Source organism: Petaurus breviceps, unplaced genomic scaffold, assembly GCF_028583685.1.
Source record: "Petaurus breviceps papuanus isolate PSGF00001 unplaced genomic scaffold, PetGlider_PUasm1.0 91133, whole genome shotgun sequence".
NCBI lineage: Eukaryota > Metazoa > Chordata > Mammalia > Diprotodontia > Petauridae > Petaurus > Petaurus breviceps.
The window spans coordinates 32373609-32397298 of record NW_027187419.1 but is presented as its reverse complement, the minus strand read 5'-3'; the positions used below and the strand labels follow the sequence as shown (position 1 = coordinate 32397298).

The window sequence follows — 23690 nt, the reverse complement described above, 5'->3', positions numbered from 1 at the left end:
TAAAAAATATCTCATTTTATCTTAACAACAGTCGTGGGAAACTGAGGCAAAGATTTGAGTGATTTCCTTAGGATCAAAGAGCCAGTAAGTGTCTGAGAGAGGATTTGAATCATTTTCTTAAGACAGTTATGTAGAGCATGCGATTTTGATTTTGTTGTCTTTCTTTTGGCCTTTTGGTTACCATTTTTAATACAGTGTCTTTTAGGAGGTTTTAGTTGTTATAATTTCAGTAATGCATGATATATTTAATATAAAAATGCATTAATTGTAGGAAACAAGACAAAAGAACATATTTTATTGGTGTTTTCTACTTATTGAATATTTCCAGCATCTATGATTTCTTCAGACCTCATAGACTTTCCCAGCCCAGTTTACAAACAATTCGTGTCTTTGTGGATGGTCTGTGACCACCTGTTTAGCAGCCTTCTAGTTGTTATTATCTTCAAAGTTAGGCTGTTACTTAATTCAGTTAAGTCTAAGACGTATTTATTTAGTGTTTACTCTATGCAAAAAAAAAACTCTGTAGTTCTCAAGACTTCAGAATAGAGTTCATTTGGCTAGCCATTCCAGATGCATCTTCAACGTATTGAGACCCAGATAGAACTTGTATTCCATTGACCCTGAATTCAAGAATCCAAGGTTACCTCCATTGCTTAATGCATCAAATTAGAACTTGTTGAAGGACAGACTAAAAATGATCATTTTAAGTACAAGCTTTTAAAACTGGAAAATATGTGGGAAATTGCCCTTGAAACCAATAAAATAGTAATGTTGTAAAGAAGAGGAGTGTGCTTTTCAAATGCATATACAAGTGGAACAAAATTTAAGTAATTTGGATAGTTAATAGGCTTTAGGACAACATAAGCCCCTGAACAAGCAATTAGCCCCAAGGATCCTTCAAGTTCTGAGCATTTGTGAAGCTTGGTTTGGCCTTTACCCAGATCTGACTCAAGTACATCTGTGAATAAAGCTAAGGTTTTTGTGATGGAAACATTAGAATTGACTTCGGAGAGACTTTGTACATTCAGCTTTGTCCTGTTTAGATTTTACTGTCTTTCTTTTGGCCTTTCGGTTACCATTTTGAGCACAATGGCTTTGAGGGGGTTTTTGCTTGGTTTATAAGTTCAGTAGCCTATTATGTCTTTTATATGAAAATGCCTTAACTGTGGGAAACAAGACAGGAGAACAGATTCCTTTATGGAAAAATACTTGTTCTGACTGTAAATTAGGCCAGGCACAAGGTAAGCAGAAATGGGCTTGTTCTTCCAGAGCTCCTAACTATTGGTAGAAATAGGAACATCCAAGAATATCAGAACACATTTTTTGGTCTAGAAAGTTGTTTTTTGATTCAAAAGATGGGGGACAATCTATCTCTAATTTAATTTTTTCAGTTGAAGTATTTTATTTTGACTAACTTGAACACTCTCTATTTTTTTTAATAACCTGCTGAGACCAAAACCACTTCCCTTAATATGAGTATTTTGACATTTTGGTAAAGCCAATCTTATGTTTTTTTTAATGGGTGGAATTCACCATAGAGGAAAGAATGTATCCTCAGTACTTGTAGACTTCCTCTTTACGATTCTCTCTTCTTCCCATTATCCATGAACTCCCTCTTACCTGAAAAAAAATTCCTCATTAGACCCTACTATCCTCTGAAGTTAATGCCCTATATCTTTCCTGCCTTCCAGATTACTAGGATAAGGTAGACACTTACTGTCTTCACTTGTCTCACTCACTTCTCAACCCCTTTGCATTCTGGTGTCTAACCTGATCACTCAGCTGAAATGGCTCTCTCCAAAGTTACCAACCATCTCTTAATTGCCAAATCTGATGGTCTTTTCTCAATATGAACTCTTCTTGAGCTTTATAGAGCTTTTGATAACAGCATTTGATACTGTTGGCAACCCTCTTCCCTCTGTCTCTGTCTCTCTTTCTCTGTATGTGTGTGTGTGTGTCTCTCTCTCCCTCTCTCCCTCCCTCCCAAAACTCATACCTAAACTACCATAATTGCCTCCTGATTGGTTCCTCAGTCTTGTTGCTTTACTACAAAACATCTTCCAAACAGATATTGAAGTGTTTTGCCTAAAAATCCAAATCTGACCATCTTCTCCCCTCTCCCCACCCATAAATCTCAGAGGTTCCCAACTGACTCTAGGACAGAGGTTCTTAACAATAATTGTTTCAGAGATACCGCTGATGTCCTGGTGAAGCCTGGGGACCCCTTCTCATTCGATCTTAAGGTCCTTGAAGGCAGGGACTGTCTTTTGCCTCGTTTTGTATCCCCAGTGCTTAGCACAATGCCTGGCACATAGTAGGCCCTTAATAAATGTTTCTCCTTTGATAGATTCTCATACTAAGGATTTTAAATGTATAAAATAAAATATGGGGTTACAAGTAAAACTGATTATATTGAAACATGGATGTCAAAATATTTTTTTTAAATACACACAAAAGTTCCTAATACAGGTTAAGAACACCTCTCTAGGATCAAATATAAACTCTTTTGTTTGACTTTCAAAGCCTGTTTTAACTTAGTACCACCCTCTCTTTCAAGCCTCCCCTTCCTACGCTTTGTTAGTAATATGATAATAATTATCTTTAATATAAAGGTTTAAGGTTTGCGAATGTCCTTTACATGTATTGTTTCATTTGAACCAAACTGCACATTCTTGCTATTCTTCACACACTATATTCTGTCTACCTGTTAGAGGCAGTTAACCTTGGTCTGCCTCTGTTTCTTCAACTACAAAATGGGGATAATCATAGTACCTATCTCTCAGGGTCGTGAAGATCAAATGAGATAATAGTTGTAAAACACTTGGCACATATATAAATGCTATCTATTTTTATTATCATTGTTATTCTATCATCTGTTTTCCTGTCTTTGTACTGCCTGCCCCTCATGTTTGGAATGCTGTCCTTTCATCATAATGCTAGCCAACATTTATATAGTGCCTACTGTATACCAGCACTGGGCACTAAGCCCTTTTCAAGTATCATCTCATTTGATCCTCACAACCCTGAGAGACAGGTACTTTTATTATCCCCATTTTACAAATGAGAAAATTGAGGTTTAAGTGACTTGCCCAAAGTCACACATCTAGTAAGTATCTAAGGCCAAATTTGAACTCAGATCTTCCTGACTCCAGGGCCAGTGCTCTAACTATTACAATACCCAGCTGCCTAACCTCTGCCTCTTAGAATTCCTTACTTTCTTCAGAACTCAGCGTAAGCACCCCTCCATATAAAGTCTTTCCTGATCCACCCAACTCTAAGTATCTTATATTTATTTTACATATCTTTATTTATCTAGGTGTTGTCTCCCCTCCATAGAATATAAACTCTTTGAGGGCAAGAATTATTTTATTTTTGTCTTTGTGTCTCTAGTGCCCAGCTCAATGCATTGTATACAGTGGGTGCCTTAATAAATGCTTGTTGATTGACAGATGTTTCTGCTTCTATCCCTGTGACTCTGTATGTAGCTTTCCTTGCTCCTCTGGCTAGCTCTCCTCATCACTGTCCTTAGAGCTCTTCTTCAGAATGGAGTGACTTCACCTCTAGCTTAGTGCACACAGGTTACACTCCCATCCTTGACATCATCCCTGAGAGAATTATTTGTGGGCATCACCTCAGGTCCTCATAGCGATGTGGTCTTATCTGCTGTGACTGTAATGTTTTACATTCCTCATCTATCCAATAAAAGTTTGTACTAAATGACCTGAGGCCCCTTGCAGTTCTAGAGCTATGATCCCACAAGAGTTTCCCTATACATATGACATTCAAGTTAAAGTTGCAGGTGGGAAAAAGCAGGTAAACTGAGCATTTATTCTTTTTTTAATATAAATTGTTATTGATATATTTTGTTTTTATACCTCCAAAATTTCTCCTACTATCCATCCCTTCCCTTCTCTCCCTGTCCCTGACCCCCACCCCCAAGAGGCATCCTATATAACAAATCATGTTGTTGTTTTTTTAAAGAAGGGGAGAAATTTAGGAAAAAGAGACAAAATATTCAGGAAAACTGATTCATCCATTTAAAAAACTCTGAAAGTAAATATAATCTATTCAGCTGTTGATCTCCCACCTTTGTGAAGGAGTGGGGTAGGGATATCTTCTTGTATCTCTTCTTTGGGACAATGTTCTTTGTCATTTTGAAACATTAACTTGTGATTACTTTTTGACATTTCTTTCAGTTTACATTGTTGTCCCGACCCTAGAGTCTTAGTCTGTCCTGAGTGAGAAAATGAGGCATCATCAGTCTGTCTTGTCTTCTTATAACCACAGGTATTCATCAAAGTGCTGGATAACAATGATAATGACCCTGAGTTCTCTCAACCCAGTTATGACGTCACGATTTCTGAGGACGTACCGCCAGACACCGAGATATTACAGGTCGAGGCAACAGACAGAGATGAAAAACATAGACTAAGTTACACTGTCCACAGCAGTATCGACTCAGTAAGCATGAGGAAATTCCGGATTGACGCCAGTACCGGGGTGTTGTACGTTGCTGAGAGGCTAGACCACGAAGCCCAAGACAAGCACATTCTTAACATAATGGTAAGACAGAACTATTCATTTGCTCTCCAAACAGGATCATTAACTATTCAAGGCAGGTACCTTAGCTCTCAGATGTGTAAGGGCACTAAATTTTACTAAGCAGTCATAAATTTAATCTGTTTGCAATTGATTGTGCATTTATTTTTTTGCTATTTTATTTAGGTGAAGAATTATTGTCACTAGAAAGCCAGTACATAGTTTTCTAAGCCAAAAATGCCAAGAAATCCCCGCAAATAGCAGATGCTAAATAGATATTGAAAAGGAAGGAGTAGGCCCTATTTTCTAGATTTTCTTCATGTCTAGTGTTGGGGGTCACCCTCAGAGAATTTCATGGAAAAGTTTAGAAATTTTTTGAGAAATTCATCATAAGGATAATCACTTCCTTGATCTAAACTGTGCACAGCCCTTGGGAGTTCAACAGCCTTACATATTGTTCACTTTGTCAACATAAGATCCAGCAATAAATACATGTAAAATATTAGATTTCAAAACACATTGAAACCTGCAGTGAGAATTGTGAGTTCATGTGCATGGAGCCCCCAAGTAATAGAAGAGGCCCCAGCTTTGAAATGGAGATTGATTATTTTAGATAATGACAATGCCAAGATAACTTATTAGCCTTCCTTTTTTTTTTTTTAAGTTTGAGAAAATTGGAGTTTGGAAAAATCAAATAACTTATCTCAGATCATACATCCAGTGAGGGGTAGAGCTGATTCAATGCTCATTCAAACATTTTACTTCAGTATTCTCCCTACTACCCCCACACTACTTAGCCATGAACAAGTTCAGCAATGAAGCCTTTGTATTTTCATTCATCATAAGACATTTGCACACCTGATTGACAAATCATTGTTTCTTATGGTTTGCCTGAAGGTCAGGGATCAGGAATTTCCTTATCGGAGAAACTTGGCCCGAGTCATCGTGAATGTAGAAGATGCCAATGATCATAGTCCCTATTTCACCAGCCCACTGTACGAAGCATCTGTGTTTGAATCTGCGGCCTTGGGATCGGCCGTTCTGCAAGTTACTGCTCTGGATAAAGACCGAGGGGAGAATGCAGAGCTCCTGTATACCATAGAAGCAGGTGAGAACTACTGCACCTCTAGTATCTGGTGTGAACAGTGGCAGATATTCATGTCCAAGTTAATGTGTCTGGAGATAGCCGTAGAAAGTCCTTTGGCCAACCAATTTGATCCAACCCAACAAATATCTACTAAGCATTTATTCTATGCAGGGTATGAGGGGATAAATACAAAGACAAAACCATGGACCCTACTTTCTCCTGGGGAAATATAATATGCACACAGTATATTGTCTTCTTTCTTGAATGACAGTAGGAATGCCTGAATGTCTAGTGATTCAGGAGTGCATAGAGGAAAGACAGTTGCCATCATTTCATCGATCCTTCCTGATTTTCTTGCATAGAGAAGATATAGAAAAGGTGTACTAAAGTCAGTCTTTTTTACTTTCAGGTAACCAGGTCAAAGACTTGACCCATAGTAACAGAATATCACCACATCTGACAACTGTGAATGCCTTCCATACGCTGACTCTTAGGAGTCATTGTTTAGTTGAATGTTTACATAGTTCTTATAAACTCCCATTATGCCTAAGGCCAAGACTACTATAATACATCAGGGTTAGTCCAATAGAGGAAGAAGGGGTATGGAGCCTGGAACCTTCTTGGACTGTCAGATAAATACAGGATATTAGTTTCCCAGACTGACAAATTAATCCCTCTCCTTTATATATGTGCACATGTATTATTAGCCTTACTTCCATAAGGTAAAACCGATAGCTTAAAGATTAAAAACTGAAATTTTTTTTGACAAAAGAGATGAAATGGCCATGCCTGGAGTGGTCCCACAAAGCAAAAATGACAGTCTTCCTCCTGCTATATTTTTCCTTAGATTTTTCTGTCTCTTTTTTTCCTTAAATATTCAAGCCACATATTTTCTGAAATGTTCTGTAACATTATGTCTGTTACAGATGATGCCAATTGCAATCTCTTTTCATGCCAGTGGCAGGGAGGTTTCTTTCCTTTAATTTAAGTGTGAAGTACTTCCATGAGTGGTTACAATTAAAATATGAATGTTTCAGTGATAGCTTTGGACTAGAAAATATTAGGGATGGGAAAAAAAACCCACAACTTCCTTGAAAAGTGACTTTCAATCATCATATCACGGGGGAAAGTGCTTAGTGTATTAAGTACCAATTGTGTCTGATGCTCCATTAAACTCTTTATAAAGAGAACTAACTACCTTGGGCCTGTATTGTCCCCTCTAATAACGTACCTTTCTATATGTTGATCATTTATATCTTTGTATCCTCAGCACCTACCACAGTGCCTGACGCATACTAAGTCCTTAATGGTTCTTAATTATTGCTTGATTGATCCCTACTTCATACTTGGGGGAGGGGGGGAAGGAAACTTTCTCCTTTAAAACTATTATTGAAATCTTTTGTTTTTACATCATTTTCCTTTCCAAATACATCATTCCCCAAAGAAGCATCTCTTATAACAAATAAAAAAGACAGAGGGAAGGAAATGCCTACTTGAGCCTTCCAATGACATCTTAAAACTCATTTCCTGGAGGCCATCCCATCTTGGAACAGATCTAAGTGTTAGAAAGTTCTTCCTTCTTTTTCACTGTGCCTTGTAACTCCCATCCATTGGTCCTATATCTGAAGCTAGGGAAACAAAATTAATTCCTCTTTGTGACAGCCTCTTCCGCATTAGAAGGTAGCTGTCTTGTGTCCCCACATAGGTATGCAGACAACGAGGGCAACTTCCTCATCTCTTTTGACCAGTCCTCATATTACAGGATTTGTTTCCCCTAACCATCCTTAGTCACCTTCTTCTGGAGCTATTGTAGCTTATCAGATGCCTTTCATAATATCCCTCCCAGCACTACTCAGGGTTTTACTATATTTTCCATTTTCTGCTGTGAAGAGAAATTATTCCTTCCTCCTTGCTGAAATGCAAACATATCTTACAGAATGTTTTTAATAATAATAATCATCATTTATGTAACACTAAGGTTTGTGAAGCACTTTATACGTGTGTGTGTGTGTGTGTAAAACCTCATTTCATCTTCATAACTACCTTGTAAGATAGTAGCTATTATCCCCATTTTACAAATAAGGAGTCTGAGGCTAGGAAAGGCTACATAGTTTGTCCAAGGTCACACAATGACTAAATATCTTAAGTAGGATTTTAACTAAGGTCTTTTTGACTCCCAAGTCCAAAGTACTTGGTACTATCATTAAACCAAGATATCTCTTTTGGCCTGTATCTGTGATTTCACCTCTCAATGAAGCAATTTCTTCAACTAGAATAGGTAGTGTTGCTTAGTGGACAGGGGACCACCCTGTAAGTCAAAAGACCTGAGTTTAAATGCCAATTGTCACATACTGATGGCATAATCCTGGGCAAGCCACTTAACTTCTCAGTGCCCTAAGACAATAAGTTACATAAAAGTAGGTACCTATTATTAACAAACTGAACATTTGAAAGTGTACTGTGATAGGTATCCTTGACCGCATGTAGTAAAGATCACAATCTAGCTTTGTTTTGGATTGAAAAATAAGAACTCACTCTTATAGAAGGCCTGATGACCCAAAGGGCACTTTTCTAGGCCTGAGTCAAATGGTTTCCTTATGCTAAATGTTCTCTGCCTTGGAAAGTAAGGCTCTCACTTAGAAATAGAGCTTAGATAAACACTGCCAGCTAGGGACAAAAGAAAATCTAAATAAATGCTTTAGTCATTATGCATTTATTTAGGAAAATAAAACTTTTTTCTACTTAGTAAGTCTCTACCTAGAAGATTCAGTGACTTTGCTATGCATTTTTACAGCCAGACCCATTTTGTTATCTGCCCTCTGTAGTCTTGAGCCTGTCTTAATGGTTTTGACATTTAGTAAATCATCTCTATGTCTCCCGTCATGCACTACCTCAGAAGGAATAAAAAAATATTTAAACTACTGAGAAGTGTAAATTTTAATTTAAAGAATCCAGGTCTGTGAGCAAATGGGTTGTTAGAGAAATGGGAGGATGCCTGATAAGAGAATGGGGGGAGAACACATGATTAGAGATACTTCATCCCACCAGATGCCTTTTTCAAGATATATTTCACCTCCCTCCCTTCATTACACACTCCAGGTTTTATCTTCCATACTGAAGTTGCTGTCTCTTTCATCTGAATCTCTGTCTGCTTTCTGAACTTCAAACCAGTATTTGTTTCAAAGCTTTGAACTTTCACAATATAATTGTTGACAGCTTTTCCAATTCTAAATATATCAAAATGTGGCCTCTGGTTTCTCTGATCCATGAATGCTCTGACACAAAGGTGCTAATTTTAATTTCTGAATTCAGATTTTACACATTTTCATCATTCACAAGAAATCCTTTCAACACTTGTAGGGTTGGGACACCACAGGTCAGAGCAATGTTCTCATGTCTTTATTTAATTTTTTGGGTTGGGTTGGGTTGGGGTAAGCCTCAACAATTCATGTAACTAACTATGACTTAAAGTCATTTCCTGACAGTTTGAATAACTTGAACATAACCAGTTACACAAATGAAAGGTTTATCTATGAGAAATTGCATCAAAGTCTAGGCAGGGGGGAAAAAGAACCCTGCCTGATTCACTTTGTAGAATGTTTTCATTTGGAATGTGAAAAAAAAAGTCATTCTTGTTATATTCTGTGAGTACTCATTAACATATACTGTATTCGGGGCGGCCAGGTAGCACAGCGAGTAAGAGCACCAGCCCCAGAGTCGGGATGACCTGGGATTGAATCTGGACTCAGATACTTACCACTACACCCAGAAATAACTGGCTGTGTAACCTTGAGCAAGTTACTTAACCCCAATTGCTTATTTAAAAAAAAACATATACTATATTCATATTATAAATGAAGGTATTTTTCTCCCTCTTTCATTTTATATATATATATATATATGTATATATATATATTCTGTGTCTGAACTATACCTTTCCACAGAAGCATAGAAAGGAAAAAAAATCCTAATCAATTCTAGCAGAAGAGCCCTACCTTCAGCTCATTATGTGCCTAGTGCACCAATTTCTTCAGCCCATGATGGGAAAGCCTGTTTGTTTAATCCCATACTGACAATTACAATTTGGGAAACTCAAGGTAAATTACAAATAATCAAAGAAGCATCTCTCATTTTCATTAAGATCAGAATAAGTGAGTTCAAAAATCTTCATTTGGCTTGTTCTGTTGCCCTAAGGAATCTTTTAAGGAAATGGTATTCAGAAAAAAAAAAAATGCTTGTTGAAACAAGTGTAACTAGTATTTTTTTTTCCAATTTCTATGTTTTAGGGAACACTGGAAACACATTTAAGATTGAGCCTATCTTGGGCATCATTACCGTATCAAAAGAACCAGATATGACGACAATGGGACAGTTTGTTTTGTCCATAAAAGTCACTGACCAGGGCTCCCCACCGATGTCTGCTACTGCTATTGTCCGTATCTCTGTCACCATGTCAGATAATTCTCACCCCAAGTTCACTCAGAAAGAATACCAAGCAGAAGTGAATGAAAATGTCGACATCGGGACATCAGTCATTTTAATCTCCGCCATCAGTCAATCTACACTAATTTATGAAGTCAAAGATGGGAATATTGAAGGGGTCTTTACCATAAACCCATATTCTGGTGTCATAACCAATCAGAAGGCCCTTGATTTTGAACACATTTCTTCTTATCAACTCACCATCCAAGCCACCAACATGGCAGGGATGGCATCCAATGCCACGGTTAATATTCAGATTGTTGATGAAAATGACAATCCCCCCATTTTCCTTTTTTCTCAATACTCAGGCAGCCTCAGCGAGGTTGCCCCTATAAACAGCATCGTACGTAGCCCAGGTAACAATCCATTGGTGATTCGAGCCACAGATGCTGATAGTAATCAGAACGCTTTGCTAGTTTATCAAATTGTTGAGTCCACTGCCAAGAAGTTTTTCACTGTGGACTCCAGCACAGGCGCCATCAGAACAATCGCCAGCTTGGATCATGAAACCATTGCCCATTTCCATTTTCACGTTCATGTGAGAGATAGTGGTAATCCCCAGCTGACCGCGGAAAGCCCAGCTGAGGTCAGTATTGAGGTGACAGATGTGAATGATAACCCTCCAGTTTTCACTCAGGCTGTGTTTGAGACAGTCTTACTTCTACCCACTTATGTTGGAGTGGAGATTCTGAAAGTCCAAGCAACAGATCCTGACTCAGAAGTACCAGCTGAACTCACATACAGTCTGATGGAAGGCAGCTTGGACCATTTTTTAATTGATTCCAATAGTGGGGTGCTCTCCATAAAAAACAGCAGCCTTTCCAAAGATCATTATATGCTCATAGTCAGAGTGTCAGATGGTAAATTTTATGGTACTGCCATGGTGACTATCATGGTAAAAGAAGCCATGGACAGTGGTCTCCATTTCACACAGAGTTTTTACTTTGCTTCAATCTCAGAGAACAGTACCAATATCACCAAAGTAGCCATTGTCAATGCAATTGGAAATCGCCTTAATGAACCTTTAATATATAGCATATTGAATCCAGGAAACAAGTTCAAAATAAAATCTACCTCCGGGGTCATCCAGACAACTGGTGTCCCCTTTGACCGTGAAGAACAAGAGTTGTATGATTTGGTGGTAGAAGCCAGTCGCGAGTTAGACCATCTGCGTGTGGCCAGGGTAGTTGTCAGAGTAAACATTGAAGATATCAATGACAACTCTCCAGTTTTTGTAGGGCTACCTTACTATGCTGCTGTGCAGGTCGATGCCGAGCCTGGAACTCTCATCTACCGGGTAACTGCTCTCGACAGAGACAAAGGTGCCAACGGCGAAGTGACCTACACCCTCCAAGAGGACTATGGCCACTTTGAAATTAACCCAGAATCAGGGAGTGTTTTTTTAAAAGAAGCATTCAATTCTGATTTATCTAACATTGAGTATGGAGTTATTATCCTAGCCAAAGATGGCGGAAAGCCTGCATTGTCTGCATCTGTGGAGCTTCCCATCACTATTGTCAACAAGGCAATGCCTGTATTTGATAAGCCTTTTTACACAACTTCTGTCAATGAGGATGTAGAAATGCACACTCCCATCCTTAGCATCAATGCAACCAGCCCAGAAGGACAAGGAATCATTTACATCATTGTTGATGGGGATCCTTACAACCAGTTTAACATTGACTTTGACACTGGTGTTCTGAATGTCATTAGCCCACTGGACTATGAAGTAACACCTGTTTTTAAATTGACAGTGAGAGCCAGTGATGCTCTCACTGGTGCAAGGGCTGAGGTCACTGTTGACTTGCTAGTTAATGATGTAAATGATAATCCCCCCATTTTTGATCAACCCACCTACAATGCAACCTTATCTGAAGCATCTCTCATTGGGACACCTGTTTTACAAGTGGTAGCCTCTGATGCAGATTCAGAAAACAATAAAGTTGTACAATATCAGATTGTCCAGGACACCTATAATAGTACTGATTATTTTCACATAGATAGCACAAGTGGCTTAATCTTGACAGCCCGCATGTTAGATCATGAATCAGTACAACAATCCACTTTAAAAGTCAGGGCAACAGATAATGGATTCCCACCAATGAGCAGTGACGTACTTGTTCATATTTATGTAACTGATATGAATGACAACCCTCCAGTTTTTAACCAGCTGATTTATGAATCCTACGTGAGTGAATTAGCTCCACGGGGCCATTTTGTGACCTGTGTCCAAGCTTCTGATGCCGACAGCTCAGATTTTGACCGGTTAGAATATAGTATTTTATCTGGGAATGATCGAACAAGTTTTCTAATGGATAGCAAGAGTGGTGTCATCACCCTGTCCAACCACCGGAAACAGAGAATGGAGCCCCTATATAGTTTGAATGTGTCTGTCTCTGACGGATTGTTCACCAGCACGGCACAGGTGCATATCAGGATACTTGGTGCTAATTTATACAGTCCAACCTTTTCACAAAGCACCTATGTTGCTGAAGTGAGAGAGAACGCTGCTCCAGGGACAAAGGTAATTCATGTCAGAGCAACAGATGGGGATCCAGGAACATATGGACAAATCAGCTATGCCATCATCAATGACTTTGCTAAGGACCGCTTCTTGATAGACAGCAATGGGCAAGTCATAACAACAGAAAGGCTGGATCGGGAAAGCCCAATGGAAGGGGACATTAGTATTTTTTTGAGGGCCCTGGATGGTGGGGGGAGAACAACTTTCTGTACCGTGAGGGTGATTGTTGTGGATGAAAATGATAATGCTCCCCAATTTTTGACAGTAGAATACAGAGCTAGTGTCAGAGCTGATGTTGGAAGAGGCCACTTGGTAACCCAGGTTCAAGCCATTGACCCTGATGATGGAGTGAATTCAAGGATTACTTATTCACTGTATAGCGAAGCCTCTGTCTCAGTAGCAGATCTTCTTGAAATTGACCCCGATAATGGCTGGATGGTTACAAAGAGTAATTTTCACCAGTTGAAAAACACCGTCTTGTCATTTTTTGTCAAAGCGGTTGATGGTGGTATTCCTGTAAAGCACTCCCTCATTCCTGTCTATATTCACGTCTTACCTCCTGAAATACTCTTACCCTCCTTTACCCAGCCCCAGTATTCATTCGCCATTCCAGAAGATACTGTCATTGGAAGCACAGTGGATTCTCTCAGGATTTTGCCAAATCAGAATGTTGTATTTAGCACAGTTAATGGTGAACGGCCTGAAAATAACAAAGGTGGGGTCTTCATCATAGAGCAGGACACTGGTACCATCAAACTGGACAAGCGACTTGACCGTGAAATGACCCCTGCTTTTCACTTTAAGGTTGCAGCCACCATCCCCTTGGACAAAGTGGATATTGTGTTTACTGTTGACATAGAGATCAAGGTACTAGATCTAAATGATAATAAACCATTCTTTGATGCTACAAGCTATGAAGCCATCATAATGGAGGGAATGCCTGTGGGCACCAGGCTCATTCAAGTGAAGGCTGTTGATAGAGACTGGGGTGCCAATGGACAGGTCACTTATGCCATCCACTCTGATTCCAATCCAGAGAAGGTAATGGAAGTGTTCAGTATTGACAGTAACACCGGCTGGATCAGCACCCTGAAAGACCTGGACCATGAGAGAGATCCCACATTCACTTTCTCAGTGGTAGCCTCAGATCTTGGAGAAGCCTTCTCTCTCTCCTCCACAATCCTGGTCTCTGTCACTGTGACGGATATAAATGACAATGCACCTGTTTTTGGGCATGAGGTGTACCGAGAGCATGTAAAGGAGAGTGACCCCCCAGGTGAAGTTGTGGCAGTCCTCAGCACACGGGATGAAGACACATCTGACATTAATCAGCAAGTGAGCTATCACATTACAGGTCAGTCCTCCATTTCCATTATTTGTGTAACTGTCTGAAAAAGAAGGAAAGTTGGGGATGGGGGAAGAGACAAGGAGAACTCAGTTCAATCATTTCTTAAATTCCTGCAAAGTAGAGAAACTGTGCTGAGTGCTAGGGTGATGAAGATCAACAAAACAGGCCCTGCCCTCAGGAAAAACTTACATTTTGTAGGTGAGGAGATTAGCTTTGTAAAAGGGCTACTCCCACTTGAAATTATCTGTCTCCTAAATATCCTTTTTATTTTTCTCTCTAGATTTTTTATGGTTGATAACTTACCTGCCTAGAGTGAGTTTGTTGTGGGTTTTTTTTTTTGTTTTGTTTTGAAGAAGGAAAGGGAGAGTTTAAAGAAAGAAAACAGACTTATACACACCAAAATTTACCAGAATATTATATTGTGCTGTTCAAATGCTTTGGCATGAAAAACAAATCAGCACAGAACAATTCTCAACTGGAGATAATAAGCACTGTCTTTTAAGGAGAAACTTTCATTGTGGTTTGTCATTAAATTTTCTCACCATTCCTAGTCCAATGAAAAATGAATGGTCCTGTCCCAGGAAATTTTTCTATTGAGAGTTAAAAACATTAATATTTGGCCTGCAATGGGGGGCTAAGATTAAGGAGGACCAGGAAAGAATTTTTGTAGAAGATCAGACTTTAGGTGAGACCTGAAGGAAGCCTTGAGGCAGAGAGGAGGGGAAAGTATCCCAAGCATGTTGGGGCAGCCAGTGAAAAATCCTTAGTCAAGAGAGTGTTTTGCTTAACAGCAAAGAGGCCAGTGTCACCAATTCACAGAGTAGGTGGAGGAGAATAAGGTGTAAGGAAACTAGAAAAATAGGTAGCACAAATATCCCCATTTTACAAGCTTCTGATAATAAGCTTCTGGTAAATGACCTGCCCATAATTTCTCAACTAGTAAAAGAAAAAGGATTTAAATTCAGACATTTTGATTCCAAGTCAGGAACTTTATCCACTATAACAGCAATTCTCAAATTTTTGGTCTTGGGACCCCTTTACATTCTTAAAAATATATTGAGGGAGGCTGCTAGGTTTTGAAGTAGATAAAGCACTGGCCCTGGAGATGAGAGGTCCTGAGTTCAAGTCCAGCCTCAGACACTTAGTTGTGTGACTCTAGGCAAGTCTGATCGTATCCCCCCCCCCCACACAAATTATTGAGGACTCCAAAGATCTTTTGTTCTTTGTGGATTATGAATATCAAAATTTACTGTCTTAGAAATTAAATCTGATACATTTTAAAAATATTTATCAGTTTAAATATAACAAGCCATTACATTGTAGCATAAAAAATTTTTATGAAAAGAAAACCATATTTTCCAAAACAAAAAAATTAGTGAGAAAAATGATGTTACTTAATATATTTTTGCAAATCTCTTTCATGTCTGGCTTCATGGAAAACAGCTGGATTCTTATATCTGCTTCTGCATTCAATCTGTTATAATAGGTTGTTTTAGTTGAAGTATAATGAGGAAAATCCAGCCTCACACAGATATGTAGTTGGAAAAGGGAGGGGTACTTAAAATTGACAAATAATATGTTAGTATTATTACGAAAATAGTTTTGATCTCACATACCCCCAAAAAAGAGTCTCAGGGACCTTGGAGTTCCCAGACCACACTTTGAGAAACTACCTGCCTTTGTTGGTAGCAGCATTTTTAGATTAGCAAATGGGTGTAGCTAATGAAGGGACAGTTGCCAGTGGAAAATGAACCTTAATGGTTGAGTAGTCCTTCTAAAAAATTGTTTTGAGGGTTTTCAGGTCAATATTTTGATGTTGTGACATTCAAAGGCAAGACTTAGGAAATGTGACAGAAGATTTTAAAGAATCCATCAATACTTGTAGTCAGGTGGCTTCCTTTTAGAAAAACTGCATTATTCAGAGAGAAAAAGGAATTAATTAGACTGCCCTTAGGACATGGAATCTGCTTAAGTATGTTAGTGGAAAAGTTAATTAATCACTACTGAATAAGAGCTGCAGTGGGGCATACATATGAGCATTTGCAAAAGGTACCTTTCATTTTAGCCTTTTCCTTCCTTTTGCCTTCATGAGACTGTTTTTCCTGACAATGTTTTCTGTTTAAATCTCATTATGCATTTTATACTTTATCACATACTGTCAGTCCTCCATCTGCAATATGTACATTTCTGCAGTAGAGGAATGAAGGATAACAGGAAGGAAGAGAGGAGACATGTGAATCTTCTTTGATTTATATGTTTCACTTTTATTACAGAAACCTTGTAGACATTCTGAGGATCTCTTATTAAGAATACTGAAGTTTAAATGTGCCTTTCTAATCATTTATGCCCTTTTCCTGAAATCCCAGTGATTTAAAGGGCCCATACACACTATCCCATCACTCTACTCAAGTGGAGAGCACACAGTAGCTTTAAAGCAACAATTCCTATTGGCAATGCCAACCACCAACTGACGTTAATTAGATTTTACTTTTCCTTCTTACATAGCAGTTGGTTGCAGACAACTTGGCCATAATGCTCCAGATTAACAAAAAGATTGTTAAATCATTTTCTGCAGCAAAAGAACGGTTGCAGCCTGTACAGACACAACTTAATGCAATAGAACAGGTTAAATTCGCGTGTGTCAAAAAGTCAGTGGAAGTATAATTAGATTTTAGTGGATGGTGGAGGGCCCATGGGTCCATCCTGATCTTCCCCAGAGGAATGTGGGTCCTCACCTTTTGTTAACAGTTTCCCTGAGTGGTTAAAAGTATTCTCTGTCTCCCTCACCAGAGGAACATCCGTGACACAAATATCCTCCAGGGTCACAAATTAGAACTCCCTTTGTGGACTTTCACTCTCCCTCCCTCAGGTGTTCTGCTAGATAAAAATGTGTTCTCTGACCTCCTGTCTTTTAAGATCCCTTGACAAAAAGGTGAGGTCTCTCCTGTTTTCCAGTGAGGGCAAAACCCCCAGCAGGTGTTAACTTAATTCAATTTAACAAGCAATTATTAAGCACCTGCTCCGTGCCAAGCACTGTGATGGGTGTTGTGGGGTACAAAGTCAGAATTGAGAAAAGTTCCTGTAATTAAACCTACACTCCTGGGGAGGAGTAGCACATATGCAGGTAAATAGATTATATGCAGAAAAATAGATACATAGTAATTCCAGGGGTGAAAGAAAGCACTACAGACTTTGAGGGCATCAGGAAGGGCTTCTCAGTGGAGGAGGTAACATTGGGTCTGAGCCTTTACAATAATAGCAGAGGATTCCAAGAGGCAGAAGTATGGAGGGGATGCAATCTGGGGGCAGGGAGTATCCCATGTTTGGCTGGAACATATAGTACATGTATGCAAGTAATACAAAATCAGTCTATAAAGATGCTTTGAACCATATCAAGAAAGGTTCTAAATGCCAGAGGAGTCTTCATTTTATCCAAGAGGCAGTAGGGAGCCATTGAAGCTTCTTGAGCATGTAAGTGGCATAGACAGATTGTTAACCAAAGATGATACCCAACTTCTTTACCTATTTTTAGTTTCATGTTATCTATCATCCTAGGGAATGGAAGATTACCTATCTCTTGATGGTAATCCCTTTTTCATTTTCTTTTTTTTTTTTTTGGCACTCTTCTTTCTGTACTTTAATCATCACAAAGTTAAATCATGTGGAGCAATCCTGTTGCCAGGTTCAGCTTCAGCACATTCCAGTGCAAACAGAAAGCCATAATGTTGCAGCTCTCTGATCTCTTAGTTTTTATTCACTGATAAATTTGATCTAATTGCAATCAGTCAATAAGCATTTATTAAGCACCTACTATTTACAGTGCTTTTCTCTGAAGGGCTCCTTCAATGACCATTTTGTTAGGGCTTTTTAAATATTAATGTATCTTTATGTGTCAAGAAAACTTAAAAAAATTAAAAAGCCCTGCTCCATTCCTGGTTAAGAACAGCACAGCTGTATGATAAAACTTCATCACCAGATTCCTTAAAAGAACTCACTGCCATTTCTTGATTACATAATCAACAGCTAATGAAATTGTCTTCATAACAAGAGCTATAGTGTATTACATCCTCTCCCGAGACTAAGTGGAAAGACAGTCAGTCGTATGGTTCCGAGAAGACTATTGATTGTTCACAGTTTGAATTTGATCATCCTTCAGGGAAACCAAACGAGAGATCATCTCAAACTCCTCTAAATGGATTTTGTTTTCTCTGGAAATGATTGTCTTTGTTTCCACACAGGGCATATAAATGTCATCATGCTTTGCTACAAGAGAACCAGATGAATTTAGGATTTTTGAGTGGTTGTCATTTTTAGTATCCTGGGCTATAGAGTTTGAGAAAGAAGTGAGACCATCTTCTTGTTGCTTTCCCAGTAGCTTTAGTACAGAAGGCATTTTCTTCCAGAAACTTAAGGAAATCGATTTCTTCTGACTATAGGAGGGAATCCCAGAGGAAGATTTGCCCTGGGCCTGGTGCAAAATGAATGGAAGGTTTATGTAAAGCGACCTCTTGATCGAGAAGAACAAGATGTTTACTTCCTGAACATCACAGCCACAGATGGGCTTTTTGTCACTCAGGCTATGGTGGAAGTCACTGTCACTGATGTGAATGACAACAGTCCAGTGTGTGACCAGGTCAGTCAGTCGGACGATTCTCATCCTTTTTTCTCACTAATTAGTGCTTTCCTATTGTTGACTTTTAAGCAACTTCATTTCATTTCCTTCCTGTAGGGAACAATAGTGCCTGCTTCCCAGGCTTGCTTCAAGCATGAAATAATATTTTATTCCAATAAATATAGTCATTGTAGTAATACATAATACAATATTCTCAATAAATATAATATGTAATGTTATTATTAGATAATAATATATAATAAAATAACTTCTCAATTAATATAATAATATTTATAAAATGGTTTGCAGTCCTTATAGCACTTCATAAATGCCGGGTAGTGGTGGTAGTAACAGAAGCAGCAGCAGCAGTAGCTGTAATAGAACATCCAAAGTGTAGCCCTGCTACTAAACATGGCCTGCCTCATCTCAAATTGAGACCTTTTGAGATTATTACCAAATTTTTAAAAATCCTACTTAACTGACACATGTAAAGAAAAAGAAGAGTAAGGTTTAACTACCTGTTCACCAGTCCAATAGCTCATGTGTACATGATTGACAGGCAGGGAGGTGGCTCAGTGAATGGAGTCTTGGGTCTGAAGTCAGAAATACCTGAGTTCAAATTCAGCCCCAGCCACTTACTTGATGTGTGACCCTAGGCAAGTCATTTGACCTTTCTTTGTCTTAATCCACTGGAGAAGAAAATGGCAAATCCCTCCAATATCTTTGCCAAGACAGCTCCATGGCATCACAAAGAATTAGACATGATGGAACAATAGCAACCTGACTGACCCTAGGTGTTGTGCTAACAGGCTTGTATCCATTAGTAATGGTAATTAACACCGAATGCCATTAATTACATAATTTAACTCATGTGGCCTACACGCAAAGATTTCTGATAATCTAATCATTTGAAAAATGTGAATGTACTCTTAATGCCATAGACTCAGTTCCTTTTTAGGCTTAGTAAGATTGTCATTTTCTAGCCACTTGATAGATTTTAGAATAAAGTGATCCAGATATGAAAGGGCCATGAGCGTACAGAATGGATTGCTAATCAGCTAAAATGTCATAGAAGTGTAGACTTTGAGGCTTGGGATGTAGTCACAATTCTATCACCTACTAGCTAGGAAAACCTGAAAATAATTCACTTTCCCTCACTGGGTTCCACTTTGCCTCATTTAAATCCAAGATGCAAAATCCTATTCCCATTATACTAGACATTCTCTGTGACTCCCCAAAATCACATCACCATTTGCTTGTTGTTTCCTAATACAGAACAGAAGCATGGCACATAGATAGAGTACTATGCCTGAAGTCAGGAAAACCTGGGTGAAAAGCCTCCCTCAGACACATCCTAGCTGGGTGGCTCTGGGCAGGCCAGTTAAGCTCTCCCTTAGCTTAGATTTTCTCATCTATAAAATAGCAATAATACAAGGTTATAATAGGAATCAAATGAGGTAATTTATGTAGAAGCCTTTGTAAACCTTACCATGTGCTATTTCTCCTGACTTCTCTCCCTCCCTCCCTTCTCTCTGTCTCTGACTCTGTGTGTGTATCTAGATAGAGATATCCACACTATTTTATTTATACATGCTTGTGTGTGTGTGTGTGTGTGTGTGTGTATATGTAATTGTTATAATCCTGGTGTCCTACAGGTTAGAATTCATTTTGGCACCCGTATGACTATTTGCATGAGGGAGAAATAGCTAGAAACTAAATTTTCTGCATCTGCTTTGTTTTTCGTTTATTTTTTAAAATCCACACTATCCCAAATCTATAAATACTTAAAAACATTTTTCTTCTCCTCTGTCTAGGTTGCATACACAGCTTTGTTTCCAGAAGACATTCCATCAAATAAAATCATCCTTAAGATCAGTGCCAGGGATGCTGACATTGGGCCCAATGGAGACATTAGATACTCACTCTACGGCTCTGGAAACAACAAATTTTTCTTAGATCCAGAAAGTGGTAAGGTTTTGAGTGGCCTTTGGTGAAATGACAGTCTTGATTCCTAGGTACAAATGTGACTGAATCTTATTCCCCTAGCTCTAGTGTGCTTTTTCACTGATAAAATTATGAGTAGGTGACTAACCAAATTGCAAATTATACTAGTTCCTCATAGGACTTGCTTATTGATATATATGCTTAAACTTCATAATAGATTATATTGATGTTGAATTTCTTGGTTACAAGTTGCTTTGTGTACATATCCTCATACCCTACTTAGAGGGTTTATATGAATGTAAGAAAGGCAGAAGCATCTCCTTTGAATAGTTTTGCCTATTTTTTTATATTTGCCTAGAATCTTGCCCCCCATGGTACCACAGAAGTGGCTCCTTTGTAGTTTCCTTTAGCCACAAAAATTGTTTTTGAGCAGAAAGCTTATACTTATTTACCCTGTGTTTATCAGTACCACCACCCCCTCCAATTAGGCATTTCCAGTTACTATACTTTTTTTTTTACCTCTTAGTAAGCTATAAGAAGACAATTAACTTCAGTCAATCAGATTTTTAATTTTATTGATATTCTTTGTTTTACTATAACCTTCATTCCCACTTCCCTTACATAGTGAAGCCATCCCTTATAACAAAGAATAGAAAAGAGGGGGTATAAAAAAAGCAGTTCAGCAAATCTAACCAGCAGCTTATCTGAGTTTGACAGTATATACACTGTTCCACACCCATAGTCTCCCACCTCTGCAGAAAAGGGAGGAAGTTACATTTTTTCATCTCTTCTCAAAAGTCAGATTTTCTCATTATAATTATACAGCATTCAGTTTCCCTTTTGTTCTTTCTATTTATAGGGTTGTAGTCATAATGTTCTTTCTATTTATAGGGTTGTAGTCATAATGTATATTGTTCTCCTAGTTCTTCTTACTTAATTCCTTCAGCAGATAATTCTTAGGATCTATCTCGACCCCCCAAAAAACCCCAACAACAACAAAAGTAAGTATCAAGGAATGGTGGGATTGAAATCCTTTTATTTCTAGTTCCTGATTCTCACTATTGTTGCTGTTTGATTTCATTAGACTTTCTTTCTTTTTAGGCCATGACCTTATATTCATGGCTAGGTTAAATTTGCAAAGTGAAAGGTTATTAAATCTAAGTTACATGTCCATAGAGAGGGCAGTAGCTAATGAAAATAATGCTTTGCTTCTTTCTGCAAGTTCACAAAGACAGACAATTGTAGCAGCAATCACCTAGCATACCCAGGGTGGCTGCTAGCACAGGTCCCTAGAGCTGCTTTTTGAAAGGAAAGAAACTCAAAATGGGTTAACAATCTTACTTTAATCAATCATATATCGTTTACCTAGTTCAGGGGGAAAAGGTCAGCACCCGGAACTTCAGAGAATACAAACAGAAGTTACAAGCAGACAAAAAACACAGACAGAGAAACAGATCAGCAGATAGGCTTCTAGCTGTCTGACCATTACATCCATACCTAGTCAGTTACCAGAGAGGGAAGTACCAACATCTGGGTTTTCAAAGCCAGGGGGCTCAATGGCTGCCCAGAGTCTCATCTGGCCAAATCACACAACACAACAAAGTGAGCCCCAAAGCAAAACCTCACATCAGGGTATATATAGCCTTCTCCCAGCTCAGAGAATGTCACAACCCTCTTGACCCACTGCCCAATCACAAAGTATCAAGGTTTCCTGAAAAACAAGCCTCCCACCACAGGCTCCATGTGACCACGTTCAGCCTATTAGGGGGCAGAGTATATTTTCAAATCAAGGAAGGTTCTCAGAGTCACTTAAGCTTATCAAAGGGCAAAGGGGCAGGGAAGAACTTCAGATTCCCATTCCCATAACAATAACGTAGTCTAAAAGACAGAAGATTGATCCTGAAGTCAGGAAGACCTACCTGGGGTTGAGGTCCTGTCTCTGACACATGCCAGTTGTATGAACATGGCAAAGTCATTACATCAAACACCAGGTTTGGGTCAAAGTCATCGGGTATTTATTAAGTACCTACTCTATATTAGATAAGGTGTCAATCAGTCAGTAAAGATTTATTAAGCACCTCCTATGGGCCAGGCTCCATGCTAAGCTCTGGGCACTGCACTAACTGTCCATAAGCTTACATTCTAAGACTGTAAGTTATAGTTACTGATTTTATTCAAGAAAATTCCTTTTTTTTTAAATTGAAATCATAGGTCCAGATCAACTACCCATTGCAGCTACCAACATTTTCAAACCACTTTCCTCCCAAAAAGATATTTTTATGTAACCCCATTTTACAGATGAGGAAACAAACACAGGTAAGTTAGATGGCTTGTCCTCAGTCATGCAGCAAGCAAAAGTCAGAGATGTGATTCCAACGTTAGCCTCCTAATTCAAGTCAACAAGCATTTATTAAGTGCTTACTATATATCAAGCACTCTACTAAGAGCTGGGGATTCAAAGAAAGACAAGAAACTGTTCTTGCTCTCAAGGAGCTCAAAATCTAATGAAAACCTAACAAAACCTGTGAAGAAGAGCTAGGTTTTCCAAATTTCTGTTACTATTGACTTTGTTAAGCAGATGTTTCTTTGCTCATAATGGAACCTAGCTCATAGGGGAGGCATGGAAGTAGCCACATCAGCAGTGGGCACCTACTGATGTAAGATGTAAAATTTTTTTTTGAGTTGTCCACATGGCAAAACTCAAACATTGTTTATTAGCCTTTGTTTTTCACCTTTTATGAGTTGTTACCACCACACATTAGAATTTATTCAAGGCTGCTGCTATGCCAGTTCCTCTGCCTGGCGATATTTTAAAAATACCTCATCTCATCTCATAGGATCTTGTCTCTTAATGACAGCAATTACATTTATGTCATCCTCAACTTTATGCATTTTCCCTGAGGTAGAGAGGGAGGGAAGGAAGGAATAGAGAGGGAGGAAAGGATGGGAAGGAAGGAAGAAAAAGGAAAATGAAACTGATATATTATTGTTTTATCAATTTATTATTGTTTATAATATACTAGATATTGTTTTAAGGGACAAAAAGGTTGTACCTGGAGATATAGAACTCCTATCAATCCCTATGGTGGGTTTGGGGTCAGGCTTTCATCAGTGAGCTATGCTGCTTATATTGCTTTGCAGCTGTTTGTGAGCA

General features: G+C 38.7%; 1 protein-coding gene across 4 annotated transcripts in view; it reads left to right on the top strand.

Moving 5' to 3' along the window:
• The window catches only part of FAT3 (FAT atypical cadherin 3), a 760616-nt gene that overhangs the window by 639954 nt on the left and 96972 nt on the right, over positions 1–23690 (top strand). For all 4 annotated transcript variants that reach the window (XM_069080441.1, XM_069080440.1, XM_069080439.1 and 1 more), the window contains 5 exons: positions 4288–4563; positions 5437–5647; positions 9913–13986; positions 18417–18613; positions 20407–20560. In XM_069080441.1, the coding sequence (XP_068936542.1) occupies positions 4288–4563; positions 5437–5647; positions 9913–13986; positions 18417–18613; positions 20407–20560 (4912 nt within the window). The remainder of the gene's footprint in view (positions 1–4287; positions 4564–5436; positions 5648–9912; positions 13987–18416; positions 18614–20406; positions 20561–23690) is intronic.